General features: G+C 34.8%; 1 protein-coding gene across 2 annotated transcripts in view; it reads left to right on the top strand.

Annotated features, from left to right (window-relative positions):
• The window catches only part of LOC149832761 (ABC transporter D family member 1-like), a 130836-nt gene that overhangs the window by 32843 nt on the left and 82777 nt on the right, over window positions 1–15216 (top strand). For both annotated transcript variants that reach the window (XM_090014697.1, XM_090014696.1), the window contains one exon: window positions 8192–8646. In XM_090014697.1, coding sequence (XP_089870823.1) covers window positions 8192–8646 — 455 coding nt within the window. The remainder of the gene's footprint in view (window positions 1–8191; window positions 8647–15216) is intronic.

Below are 15216 nucleotides of genomic sequence, written 5' to 3'. Positions count from 1 at the left end.
TGCACTCGAGTCTAAGAGCCAAAGACTCTTACTGGGAGGAGAGAAGGTCGTCATGGCGGCTCCGGAAACGGATCCCTTGAGGAGAGGTTGAAGAGCTTCCATGATTTGATTTAGAGACAAAGTAGCATTGTTGGAAGTTGATGGTCCTTCCTCCTTCGTTGGTTGGAAAGTTGTAGACATAACCACTATCTTTTTCCATTTAGGGCATACCGGTTTAATGTGTCTCGGTTCTTTGCAAAAGTGGCATATGATTTTACTATAATCTCTTCTTTCATAATGCCCACCATTTTCTCTTCCTCCTTGATTTTTGTTGAAATGAGGGGGTTTATAAGTTTTAACATTATTTCTCGGTCTTGAGACGACATAAGCACCCTCATCCTCATCCTTAGAGGGAACGACCAACACACTTAGATTGATTTTATTCATCCCCAATCTAGTTTCTTCTCCACTTAGTTTGATAAGCACATCTTCCAACGGAGGAGAAGAGAAAGAGGACAAGAGGGAGGATCTAGTTTGTTCGAACTCGGGTCTAAGCCTATTTAAAAAGTTGAAGAAATGATCCTCTTCTAATTGTTTGGCCCTCAATTCAATAGCCTCTCCACTCCATTTAGGTTCTTGGAGGGCAAGTTTATCCCAAATAGTGGATAGCTTGGCAAAATATTCTATAACGGACATTTCTCCTTGTTGAAGGGTTAAAGCCTTCTTTTAGAGATAATATTTATGAGACAAATCTCTTGAACTATACATTCTTTCAAGATACTCCCATACTTGAAAGGCTTTTTTGAACTTCAAAATATTGGCATTTATTTTCGTTTCAACGGAAGAAAAGAACCATGAAAGAATTTTGTAGTTCTTCATCTTCCATTCTTCATGCTTTTTGTGGTATTCTTCGAAGGCTTTTTCTCTCTCTTCACCATCAAGAACTTTGATTTCACCCCTCTCAATAATGGTGATCTTAGGTTCGGGTTCGGGAATGGTTCCTTTGACGTATCCCCAAAGACCTTTCCCCTTAATGTGAGCCTCCATATTCCCGGCCCAAACATGGTAGTTGGAGCCATTTAATTTAAAACCAAGTGAAAAATGACAACTCTTTTTCACCCTTTAGTAAAGGAAGAGTGGATAAAAAATACGTACCACTAAGGGTCTTTCAAATCTTACTTGGCGTAAAAAACTTTCAAAATATTAAAGGAAGAGAAGCCCCCACGCCTTTCACCAAGACACCAAAGGCACGTTTTTTGAGGCACTTGCAAATACGAGGAATAACACGATGTTCAAGCTTTAACCTTGCTCTGATACCATGTGAAAATATCTCAAAAGAGATAATGTGCATAAAAAGCAAAACCACCAAAAACGGAAATGTGCACAAAGGCACAAGAACACTTAGAACAAGATGTACCCAAGGTACAAAAAGAGAACATAAATGCAAAAATATAAAGAATTTTATTGAACAATGGAGAACAATGCTCCAAGCATTGAATAACCTTTAAGAAGGGGGTTCATCTCTATTTATAAGAAGAGAGAACCTTGGAGGGGCTCCCACTAGACGTTGGAGGGGTCCAACGTCTAGTTTGGACCCCCTCCAAGTTGACTTAGTCAACAAAGAAAAAGGAAGAAAGAAAAAGAAAAAGGAAAAGAAAAGGATAAAGGAAAAGAAGGAAAAAGAAAAAAGAAAAAAGAAAAAAGAAAATTACAAACATATACACTAATGTGGATATGCGTAAAAAGAGGAAAAGACAAAAATACCCCTGGGGGTTTACATGAAGTGAAAATAATATATATATATATATATGTGTGTGTGTGTACAATAAAACGAGATACAATTTAGCAGTAGAGATATCAACCCAAAAGATTCTCTTTTTGCTAGCAAGTATTATGTCGTCTTTGTTGATGATTATTCTCGATACTTGTGGTTTTACTTAATGAAATACAAAAATGGAATTTTTGATATTTTATGCAAATTTCATATTCTTGTTGAGATTCAATTCCATCCATCTATCATTAATTTCTAGTTTGATGTTTAAGACTATTCATCAAAAGAATTTATATTGGATTTCTAAAATAAAATGAGATTAATTGTAGAGTTTCTTGCCCAAGTACACATCAACAAAATGACATTTCTGAAAGGAAGCATCGCCATTATCATAGAGAGTGCATGGTTGATGATACATGCAAGTTGAATCCCCATTAATTTTGTGGACTGAGGCTTTCCATTCTGTAGTGTATATTATAAATAGGATGCCTATGAAAATCCTCAACAATAAGTCATTGTATTTTACTTTGTATGAGAAATATCCAGATTATGATAGGCTACAAGCCTATGGATGTGGTCACTGTGTCCATATTGGCAAGAGTCAGAAAAAATTTGAGGATTCTCTAGAGCATTCAGATTTGCTAATTTTTTATAGTCCAAGAAGTCAATGCATTCACATATCCAGGATTTCTTTTTTCAATGAAATTCTTTTCGAGATGTCTCTAGAGATGGTTTGATGCAAAAAACTCTTAAAAAAGTTAAGTCTAAAGTTTATAAGCCACTGGATGAGTGTAGGATTGTTTTTAAGTATTCTTAATGGAGAATTTGACAAAAATGGACAGATGATGATAATGCACAGCATGTGAAAATGTGCAAGCAAAGGCAATAAAAGAGGATCTACATGCTCAGGGAGGCTCAAGATATGAACATGTTTATATTAGACGTGGAAAAAGTTGTGCCAGACTTGCTTCCTAGTCAACATCAAAGTCAATTACTAAACTCAAATTCAGATGGGCGGCAAACAAGTCATCAAAGAGAAGATGTCACTGAAGAATCGATTGTTAAAATACCTGACCTGTCAATAACCTCATATGCAAGCTTAGTTTGAGACAAAAAATACCCTCGGTGAGAGTATGCCACTTCAATACCCAAAAAATAAGTTACAAACCACAAATCAGACATTTCAAATCAATCTTTTAAAATTGATTTTATGCTTTTAACCCCTGTAGTATCACTTTCGGTTATTAGCATATCATCTACATACAAAAGCAGAATGACAATCCCTACATTGGTTTTTCTAACGAACAAGGCAGTGTCAGTAAAACAGGACCAAAAACCATTTTATAACATTACGGAGTTAAACCTATCATACCAAGCCTTGAGGGCTTGTTTTAGACCATAAAGTGTTTTTCAAAGGCGAAACACTTTCTCTTTGGGAATCTTCATTCTTGGTGGAGCATCCATATAAACCTCTTCATTTAAATCGCCATTTAGAAAGACATTTTTAATATCCATTTGATAGATGTTCCATTTGTTAATTGAGGCAACGATGATGAGGCATCGGACAGTGACCATTCGGACCAAAGAGGCAAACGTTTCTTCATAGTCAATCTCATATTCTTGACTATATCCCTTTGCAACTAACCGAACTTTATATCTCTCAAGAGATCCATCACTCTTAGTTTTTACCTTAAATACTCATCTGCACCCTATTGTTTTCTTACCCTTAGGAAGAACTTGCAATTCTCAAGTTTTTGCCCGGTTGAGATCTGAAAGCTCACATTCCATTGCTTTCAGCCATTCATCATTCTTTTTGGCTTCTTCGAAGTTTTTGGGTTCTATATAGCAATGAATGGCGCTAAGGCAGACTCTATGTTTAGGAGTAAACGAATCATATGAAATAAACCTAGAAGGCATCTTTCTACTTCTCTCAGTTCTTCGTAGGTTTTCATCATTTGTTGAATTAGACCCACTAAGTTCACTGAATTTTTCAATTGCACTCCTAAAACTGTTTTTATCTCTATGGGTATATGTTATAGGATCTCTCAACGCTCCTTCACTTCTATGTTGGGAGATAGGTGGATGGGAAGAGCCATCTTCTTTATTATTGACGTCATTATGAATGAAATCGTCATCACTATCATCATCATGTGCTAACATTTCAAATAAAAAGGAGTAATCCATGTTTTCTTTAAAAGGTTCACTTCTTTTAAAACCATTAACATTTTTCAAAAAACTCACATTTTTGGAAACATATAATTTGTCATTCTTAATATCATAACGACGAAACCCTTTTTGGGTCTCAGAATAACCAAGAAAGGCACAAGTAATTGCTTTCTGTGAAAGTTTGTCATTCTTGTCAGTAAGAACAAAGCATTTGCAACCAAAAATTCTCAACCGACTATAGTCGGGTTTTTTGGTATACAAATTTTCAAAAGTCGTGATATTGTTCAAGTTTTTAGAAGGTAGCCGATTTATCAGATAGACAGATGCTAAAGCCGCTTCAGCCCAAAAACCTTTCTGGATGTTTTGAGAAACAAATAATGTTCAAGTTGTCTCTATTATATGTCTATGCTTTCTTTCGGTTAATCCATTTTGTTGAGGGGTTTTGGGACAAGATCTTTGGTGAAGAATACCATGACTTTCAAGATAATTTTTGAATTCACTTGAAAGGTATTCTCCACCAGAGTCAGTTCTAAAATTTTTTAGATTCTCATTGAATTGATTTTTAATCATCATATGATAGGTTTTAAAAATTGAGAAAACTTCATATTTGTGTTTAAGAAAATAAATCCAACAATATCTCGTGTAGTCGTCAACAAAAATGACATAATATGCAAAGCCTCCTTTTGATAGGACGGGTGCCGGTCCCCATACATCCGAATGGATAATTTCAAAAGGTCTTGTTGTAAACATAGATCTTTCATAAAAAGACAATTTTTTCATTTTCCTAAGAATACAGTCATTACAAGTTAAATCACTTTTACATAGACTTTTAACAAAAGGTAAATGAATTTTTTTTACAATATTTGGATGTCCAAGTCTCTTGTGCCACACATTAATATCCTTTTGTTGGACAACATTACAAAACGGGTTTTTTGGAATTTGAAGAAAATCGACATAGTATAGATCGCCCTTCTTAGAACCTTCCCCAATCAATCTCCTAGACCGACGATCCTGTATCCAACATTTGTTAGATGAGAACTTTATATCACACCCATGATTCGAGAGATGAGAAACAAAAAGCAAATTTAAGTTTAATTTGAGTATAAATCTAATTTTTGGAATAAAGAACCCTTGTTTTTCAAAATTTCCTACTCCTTTTACTTCAAGAGATGTTCCATCCGCGATTGAAACAAAAGATGGAGAGGAATTTTTTTAGTATTCGAAAAAAGAACTAAAACTTGGGGTCATGTGAAAAGAAGCACTCGAATCTAAAAGCCAAAAGGTCTTATCGGGAGGAGAAGAGGTTGACATGGCGGCTCCGAAAATAACCCCTTTTAGATGAGTTTGAAGTGCATCCACAATTTGTTGCAATAAAAGAGCTACATTTGAAGATGACGAGCACTCTTCCCTTTGAGGTTGTGATGTAGTAGCCATGACAAGTAACTTTTTCCACTTTGGGCAAATAGGCTTGATATGCCCCGGTTCCTTACAAAAATGACATAAAAGCTTCCTATAATCCTTCTTCCCTCCTTGACCACTTGAGTTTTGATTCTTGAAGTGAGGAGGTTTGTAGGTCCTTAAGTTGCTCCCCGGTCTTGAGACGACATTAACTCTTTCATTTTCTTCATTATAGGAAGGTGTAGCTAGAACACTTGGGTTGTTCTTGCTTATACCCATACGAGTCTCTTCCTCACTTAGTTTAGTAATTACATCTTCAAGAGAGGGGGAAGTGAAGGCGGATAAAAGAGAAGATCGAATTTGTTCGAATTCAGGCCTAAGCCCATTCAAAAAATTAAAAAATCTATCTTCTTCCAATTGTTTATGATGAAGCTCTATGGCTTCTCCACTCCACTTGGGTTCGAGCATAGCAAGCTCATCCCAAATAGAAGAGAGTTCGGCAAAATACTCCCTTATAGTCATCTCTCATTGACGAAGAGTTAGAGCTCTCTTTTGGAGGTAATATTTATGAGACAGGTCTCTAGAGGTGTACATCTTCTCAAGGTACTCCCATGCTTGAGAAGCCTTCTTAAACTTGATAATATTGACGTTAATTCTTGTTTCTACGGATGAGAAAATCCATGAGAGGATTTTAAAATTCCTCATCTCCCTTTCTTCATGCTTTTTGGTGTAGTCTTCAAGAGCCTTGTCTCTTTCTCCGCCTTCAAGGATTTTTATTTCTCCTTTCTCCATCAATGTTATCTTTGGCTCCGGTTCGGGAATCGAGCCTTGAACATAACCCCAAAGCCCTTTTCCTTTAGCCGAGAAAAAAATGAGTCTTTTTCACCCATTAGAGAGGAGAGATGATGAAAAAGAATACGTACCACAAAGGATTTTTAGACCTTTCTTGATAGAAGAGTCTTCTAAAATATTGGATGAACAAGCAAATCCACTTCAATCACCAAAAAAATCGAGGGCATGCTTTTCGAGGCACCCGAAAAAGAGAGAATCCACACGATCCTTTTTTTTTTCGCCAACCTTGCTCTGATACCATGTGAAGAATCCTTGCAAACAATCAAGTTTTCAAATAACTTGATACTTCAAATACTCAATACACAAAATAAATGCACAGTGTTTATAAGCTTTACACCACAAAAGAAGTGCAATAAATACATAGTGTTTATAAGCTTTACACCAAAGAAAGTGCAATAAATGCACATTGTTTATAAGCTTAAGGAGACAACTCCTTATTCTAATACATCCATACAATGGGCTCACATATCCCTTATTTATAAGCAAACTTAAGAGACGTTGGGCTATTCCCAACAGCTCTTATTAGAGACGTTGGGAATCATCCCAACGTCTATACTTTTAAAACTGTGTACACAGTCAATGGCTGACTGTTGTACACTGTACACAGTCAGCTGACTGTGTACAAAAACATTATAAAAAAAACAAAAATAAGAAATGAAAAAAAATTACAAAAATAAAAAAATAAAAAGGAGGAATTACAATCATATTAAAATACATGAATATGCGCAAAATATGAAAACGACTAAAATACCCCTACAGCCAATACAATAAAGAAATATATATTTTATATATACAAGTAGATGAATATATATACATGTATGAAATATATATATGTATATGTATCTTTTTTTATATATATAAAATATATATAGAAAATACATTGTCTTATAAATTACAATTTAACATTTTTATCATGCAAATTTTTACTATTTGAGAATAAAAGAGAGAGCACAATACACCAAAAGCCACCTAAGGGCCAAGAACACAAGTAAAATAAAGAATCTATTAGAGCAAATGTGCTTGAGAAAGCATAGGTTTACAAGAGGGGGAAACACCCATATTTATACACAATAGTGGGCTCATAAAGCTGTTGGGATCTCCCAAACGGCTAGAAATGGAGCCGTTGGGGAGATTCCAATGACTCTTTGGGCATTTTACAATAATTCCCATAACCAAAACATAAAATACAAAAAGCAGAAAAACAGGAATAAAAAATATAAAAGACTGTTGTGCCCCTAATGGGCACATCCTATTATATAACAATGAAAAGACAAAAATACCCCTAATGGGTATTACCTATTACAACATTATATATATATATATATATATATATATATATATATATATATATATATATATATATATATATATGAGAACTGAATACATTAGGCCGCATTTCTCATTCTGCCCCATGGTTTTGAAGTGTTTTATGATAGATCTGAACCGTTAGATGTGTTTAACATGCTCGATTTAGTGGAAATCAACTCTTGGATCATGTTTTTTTGACGGAAAAACACATTTTTATGAGCTGGAAAAAACTGGTACCTTCATAGCCATTGATTTTGGATCACCAGAAAAACCTGTATACAGGTCAGATTCCGGTGATCCAAAAGCTGGTTCCCACTAAACAAAATCTATAGATCACATCTATGATGTTAGATGTGAAAAAATACCAAAAAAATGCGATTTTGAGATGGCAGAACGGGGCAGAACGAGAAAGTGGGCAGCACCAATGCATTACTCTCTCTCTCTCTCTCTATATATATATATACTTATATGTACATATTTTAACAACATGGTTTGCTACTCTTAATTTTTTTTATGTAAAACCATCTCAATATGTTATTTGCTATATAGTTGCTTTTCATTTCCGTCCATGATTAAGCAGCTCTGCTTGTCTGGCATGCAAGATATGATTGATTTAAAAGTACTAGCCTTTGATGGCTTTAATGGTTTTCTGGGTTTCTTTGTTCCTTGTTCTGATTGTATGTACCTGAGCATCTAATACATCTCCTGCGTATGTAGTCTTATGTACTTGGTGTAGGTTTTGTGATAAGAAACATCTCTCCTGCTTTTGGCAAGCTGATGTCCAAGGAGCAGCAGTTGGATGGAGATTACAGACAGTTGCACTCTCGGTTAAGGACTCATGCAGAAAGTATTGCATTTTATGGGGGTGAGAAAAGAGAAGCAAGCCACATACAAGATCAGTTCAAAACACTTGTTGGTCATATGAATCTTGTTCTCCATGACCACTGGTGGTTTGGAATGGTTCAAGACTTTTTGTTGAAATACCTGGGTGCTACGGTTGCTGTAATCCTGATTATTGAGCCATTTTTCTCTGGAAATTTGAAGCCTGACACTTCTACTCTTGGACGGGCGGAGATGCTAAGCAATCTTAGATACCATACAAGTGTGATTATTTCACTATTTCAGTCATTGGGGACACTTTCCATCAGTTCACGACGTCTTAATCGTCTAAGGTTACTAGATTTCTCATTTAATAGTATTATAATATGTTTTTTTATCCTTTATGTCTGGTGTTATGTTTATAAGGAGCCTCATCTTGTCTGTTTTCTTCTTCCCCCCATGCATGCATAGACAGAAAATATTGTTATCCTGTTGAGAATCACTTTGTCAATGAACTACACTATTTGGCACCATTGGTTTTATGTGGATTGCTATACCTGTGTGTCCACTGCACATGCATATCTGTATTCTTTTTTTATAATAGAAATACTTGAATGATGCCAATGCCTTGGTTATTTCTTGCACTGATGGAATACCATTTGATCATGCTTTAATGGTTTATCTGGATGAAGTGTTTCCTTATTTTTCTAACGTAAATATAAGTCATGTATTGTGTTTTGTTTAACACATTTAATTGCATGATTATGGTACAACTTATGAAGTTAGCTACAAATTTGAAGTTTAACTATATTACACATATAATATAATGTGATGCTTAGACCATGTGTGCATGATTTTATACAATCATGAACACTAGATCTAAGATCGTGTCAGTTCTAATACTGGGGAAACACATGGTTGAATGCAAAGATGAAAAATCTGACACAGTGTCAAGTAATTTAATCTTATAGTAATCAGCCAAGTGGGATCAGAATTGAATAGGAAATGTGAAGCATGACAGTAGATAATCACCAATCCGTATCTGAAATAGACCCATAGTAAGTGGATGACCGATAAATATTCAGTTATGGGTGGACTGTTACAAATGTACCTATATAATGGATCTATATGTCCATATTGTTAGAATATACATGGGTTTTGGATCCATATCCAAACCCGATATGCATTATGTAAAAACGTCATAAAGAGAGAGGGGCATTATTGTAACTGTAACAACCAACATATAAATATCAAAAGACGTCACCCGGTTAAGGTGAGACGTCCTGCTGTTCTTCACGGTTTTCTCTTTGCATTTTTCCTTTTTTCTTGTCTGTGTTGTGCAGGGACAATTCTCCAAGAAATCTCACATGGTATCAGAGCACCATAAGAGGTAACCCTCGTCGATTCGGGCTGCAGATTTTTCTTTCTTCCAGAACATCCCTCTTTCTTCAGATCTCATCAACATGTCTGATTCCTTCTCTTTTCTTATTTTATCAAATCATTTTTTTCGCTAGATCTGATATCAATCTCATCGATCTCTAGAAAAAAAAGGAGGAATCAATTTGATCTCCCTTCATATTCTTCTTTTGTCAAATCGCTACCAAAAAAAGAAAAAAAAGGAAAAACGCAAAGAGAAAACTGTGAAGAATAACAGGACATCTCACCCTAACTGGGTGACGCCTTTTGATATTTATATGTTGACAGTTACAGTTACAATAATGCCCCTCTCTTTATAACATTTTTATATAATGCATATCGGGTCTAGATATGGATCCAAAACCCATGTATATTCTAACACGCCCCCTCAAACTTAGCGTGGTCAACGGCCATGGACAATTTGGATTTCAGATTCCAGTGACGACGAATCGTAAGAGCCTTGGTGAAAAGATCAGTCTCCTAGTCACTGAAAAACTCGATTCTTCCAATTTCATTATCTAGAAGAAACTCGATTCTTCCAATTTCATTACCTGGAAGAAACAAATCATCATTTTCCTCAGCAACCATTATTTGGTGAGGCACCTTGATGGGTCAATTTCGGTACCCTTAGAGTTCGTTCCCCAAACAATCTCAGAGCAGGATGAAAGCGTAGAGAAAGCCTTCAAAGACATAGTCAAAAATCTAGATTTTATTTCGTGGCACACAAATGATCAGTCGGTAGCATTTATCACAACCACTATTTCCTGTGAAATTCTTCTTCATATTCCATCAGGAGTTCCAGCAAAAGAGTTATAAGATACTTTGCATAAATGGTATGAAGAGATTTCTACTCTCAGGATTTCTCAGTTGAAGAAAAAATTCGTATAACTAAAAATGAGAGATTCACATATTGCTGAATATCTCAACAAGATCATGGTTTTGGTGGATCAGCTTGCAGCCATAGGCTCTTCGTTGTCAGATGATGATATATGCACAAAAACAGTTAGAGGCCTTGGGCAAAAATATATGTTTATCATGGTTTATACTAGTATGTTTCCTCGTCTGCCTTTTGATCGACTGCGCACTATGTTGGAACTGTTAATATATATATATATTTACTTGTGTAAACCAAAATACCCATCAGGGGTATTTCAGTCTTTTCCTGTAATAGGTGTCAGCCCATTAGGGGTTGACCTTTTTTATTCTTTTACTTTTTACTTTTTATTTTATGTATTTTTCCATTCTTTATAGAATGATGGGATAGCTCCATATAGCTGTTGGAGCTGCCCCAACGGTCATAAATGTGACCGTTGGGAGCAGCCCAACAATCATATTGAGCTGCCCCCTTTAGTTCTCATTTGTATTATAAATTGGCCTTTATGGCCTTTGTATTGAACACACTTTCGAGTGTGCTTCTATGCAATACCAAAGATTATTTGACCCTTGTGTGGGTGGTTCGACTATTCAATCAAGTATTCTACTTGATTGAAGTGTGTTCTTGTGTGTTTAACGTATTGGATTCATTTCATTACATGGTATCAGAGCTTTGGCACTCTTAAAATCCTATTTCGACAAGCTTCAAGAGAAATGTCGTAATAGCATCAAGAGGAGGATCGTGAGCTCGGCAAAACAATGAATTGTGGATTGTTGCATCGGGAAGCACACCATCTCCCACATCTTGTATTGTTGCTCTCTGTCTCTCTCTCTTTTCTTTCATCCTCGTTATTGTAAAGAAATGGAGAATGAAAGGGAAGTTATCATCTCCATTCCCTTACAACTCAACGACACAAACTATGTAATGTGGGCATCTATAGTAAAACACAAAATATGAAAAAAGGATCTATGTGGTTTGGTAGATGACACCGAAAATGAACCCAAATTCATTCTTACAAAAATTGAGAATGGGAAAGAAGTTGCTCTTCAAGGAGAAGAAATGTACAGGACCGTTTTCGAGTATAAAAGGAAATGGAAAGAATGGAGAATGAGACATTCCAAGATTATTGGATGGCTCATAAATAGTGTGGATACGTGTTCTAGTTTAACAAACAAATTTCGCTAGTGATACATAGAAATATCTTAAAGACATGTATAGTCTTAAAGATATTGCTCGGATATGTAATCTCCAAAACAAAGTGAGGAATACGACTCAAGGAGAAATGAGCATTTGAGAATACTAGAATGCACTCTCTGTCCTTTGGGATGAATTGGCTCTTTTTGAGCCAAAATGACATTGTCCTTAAGATGTAGAACTCCGTGAAAATCAAATTAAAGCAGAGCATTTCTACCAATTTATTAACAGGCTTGGACCCGAATTTGAAGGAACTAAGTCGGCTCTTCTTTAATAGAGGAGGCGTACCAACCATAGTTGAAACTCTTGAGGAGTTGACTATGGAAGAAAATAGATTGAAGAAACCATCTGTTTCAAAGGATGAAGAATCCGTGCTTGCTATGTCAAATCTCAGTAATAACACTAGAAACTATAAACCTCTTCATTTCGTAAAAAATGAAAATGAAAATGAAAGGAATTTCAATAACTATGAAATAAGCGACGAAAGAGGTGATCATGAATACAAAAAGGGTGGCAAAATTATATGTTATCATTGCTATGAACCGATACACATCAAGCCCTTTTGTCCCAAAAGAAAGAACGATGATCATAGAGATGACAAAAGAATCGCTTCGGTTGAAAGAAATGATGTAGATGACTCCAAAAGTATCGACTTGCTGTCTTTGGCTCAACTAATTGAGGCACTACAACCAATGTTCAAAGCTAAAGCTTCTTCCTTCTCAGGAGCGACCGTATCTACAAGTGGTGACCCTGTTTAGCCTTCTTGGATTTTTTATTCCGGTGCGTCTTTTCATATGACTTCAAATGAATCCATATCATCCGAATGCCATATTAACCCAAATAATTCTTATGTTTCAACTGCTTATGGAACGTCTTTAAAAATCAAAAGTTATGGAATTTTTCAAAAAAGACCAAATTTTCACATACCTAATATTAGAGTAGTATAAAAATTAAATTTAAATCTCTTATCTGTTTCTCAAATTACGGATCATGGATGCAAAGTACAATTTTCATCTAATGATTGTTTAATACAGGATCTCTAGTCCGGGAAGCCGATCGGGCGAGGCCATAGAAGAGGAGATCTCTATGTAATGGACAATCTTGAGTTATCAAAACAAACTTTTTGTAATTTTGAGGAAAAAAAAATATAGAAAATTGGCACAAAAGACTAGGACATCCTAGCGTGTCCAAATTACACTTGTTTTTATTTCTTACCAATTATAAATAAAGAAATTTTACTTATGAAGATTGCATTCTTGGTAAAATAGTCTTTGCCATTTGGACCAAGACACTTTATATCTAAAAATTCATTTGAGTCAGTGTATTCGGATGTATAAGGACCGACTCCAATTGTATCCAAAGGAGGTGTATCTTATTATGTTGTGTTCATAGATGACTATAGTAGACACTCTTGGATATTTTTTCTTAAACAAAAATCAGAAGTATTTGATTATTTTTAAAAAATTCATTGCTATATAAAGAATCAATTTAAAACCAATATTCAAATCATTAGAGTTGATTCCGGGGAAGAATTTGTGTCAAAAGATTTTAAAAATTATCTTGGACTACATGGGATTGTTCATCAAAAATCGTGTCCATACACTCCTTAGCAAAATGGACTAGCCGAGAGAAAGTATAAACACATTATTGAAACCACCAGAACACTTCTTGTGTCTAGGATGTTAAATTGTAATCCAAAATAATTGTAATGTTCATATATATTTTATATATATAAAGAAAGATACATATACATATATATTTCATATATACGTATATGTATCTTTCTAATTATATATATATATATATATATATATATATATATATATATATATATATATATATATATATATATATATATATATATATATATATATATTAGCCGTAGGGGTATTTTAGTCTTTCTTATTTTTACGCATATTCCTTTTGGAATGTGCATGTTATTCTTTTTCATTTTTATTATTTTTTCTTTTTCTTTTTATTAACTTTTTGTTTTGCCTTGGGAGGGCCCCAACATGATCGTTGGGCCCTTCCAACGGTCACATTTGTGACCGTTGTGAAAAGAGACTTGCAAATAATCAACTTTTCAAATAACTTGATAATACATACATTCATCGAATACGCTAGAACAAAAATAACATATAAATGGTTCACAACACAAATGTAAAAGAGTCCATAAAAAGCACTTCAATCTCAATATAATTGAGAGGGAGAACCCTCTACAAAAAGTGAATTACAATGGGCACAAATGACCTTATTTATAGATTACATGTTCTCTTGAAAGAACTATTGGGCTATTCCCAACATCTCTTTGCTGTTGGGAATAGTTCCCAACAGCTCTTTGTCAACAGTCAAATATTAATTGTTGACTGTACATTGACAGTCAGGCACACTGTAGAGTGACCGTCATTATGACTCTTAAGAAAAAGACAAAAAAGAATACAAAAAAGAAATAAAAAGAAATAAAACAAAAATATAGAAAAATAAATATTACAAAGATATACGGATATGCTTTAAATATATATTTATATACATATACATATACGTACTCTTGTATTGCGAAGAGCATGTATATATATATATTCGAGTATATACATATATATGTTATTTTCTAACAGCCTCCCTCAAACTTATGGTAAGATCACCGAAAGTTTGTTAAGTAAAAAGTTGAATCTTAGTGAGCACAGTGCCTTGGTGAAGAAATCAGCAAGTTGATATTCTAATGTCACATAGGGAAGATCAATAGCCTTCTTTAAATATTCTTCACGAACGAAATGGCAGTCCATCTCTATATGCTTAGTTCTGTCATGAAAAATATGATTTTGAGCAATGTATATAAAGCTCTTGTTGTCACAACACAATCTTGTAGGATTTTGAAGATGAATTCTCATATCTGAAATTAGTTGCTTGAGTCACACAATTTCCATGGTAGTAGTCGCCATTGCTCTATATTCAGCTTCTATAGATGATAAAGACACCTTTTGTTGTTTCTTGCACCTCCATGAATTCAAGGATTCACCTAGAAACACACAAAAACCAGTTGTTGATCTCCTATTATTTGGATCCCCTCCCCAATCAGCATCAGAGTATGCAATAAGATCTAAGGAGGAAGAAGAGGATAAAAAAACTCCCTTATTTATTATGCCTCTAATATATTTGATAATTCTCATGACTGCACTCATATGAGTTGAAGTTGGAGCGTGTTGAAATTGACTGACTATATGTACAACATGAGCTATGTTCGGTCTTGTAATACTTAAATACATAAGAGACCCCACGAGTTGTCTGAATGGAGTTGGATTGTCCAAAGGAACTCCATCGTCGGCTCGCATCTTCATTCCAATAGTCTCTGGAGTGTCAACAACTTTATCATTTGATAGTTCTGACCTGTCAATAATATCTTAAGTAAACTTTGTTTGTGACAATATGTACCCTCTGTTAG

The sequence above is a fragment of the Nuphar pumila genome, chromosome 7 (genome assembly GCF_984573655.1).
Source record: "Nuphar pumila chromosome 7, dmNupPumi1.hap1.1, whole genome shotgun sequence".
Taxonomy (NCBI): Eukaryota; Viridiplantae; Streptophyta; class Magnoliopsida; order Nymphaeales; family Nymphaeaceae; genus Nuphar; species Nuphar pumila.
The sequence above is the reverse complement of the archived record's forward strand: the minus strand, read 5'-3'. Positions and strand labels throughout refer to the sequence as shown.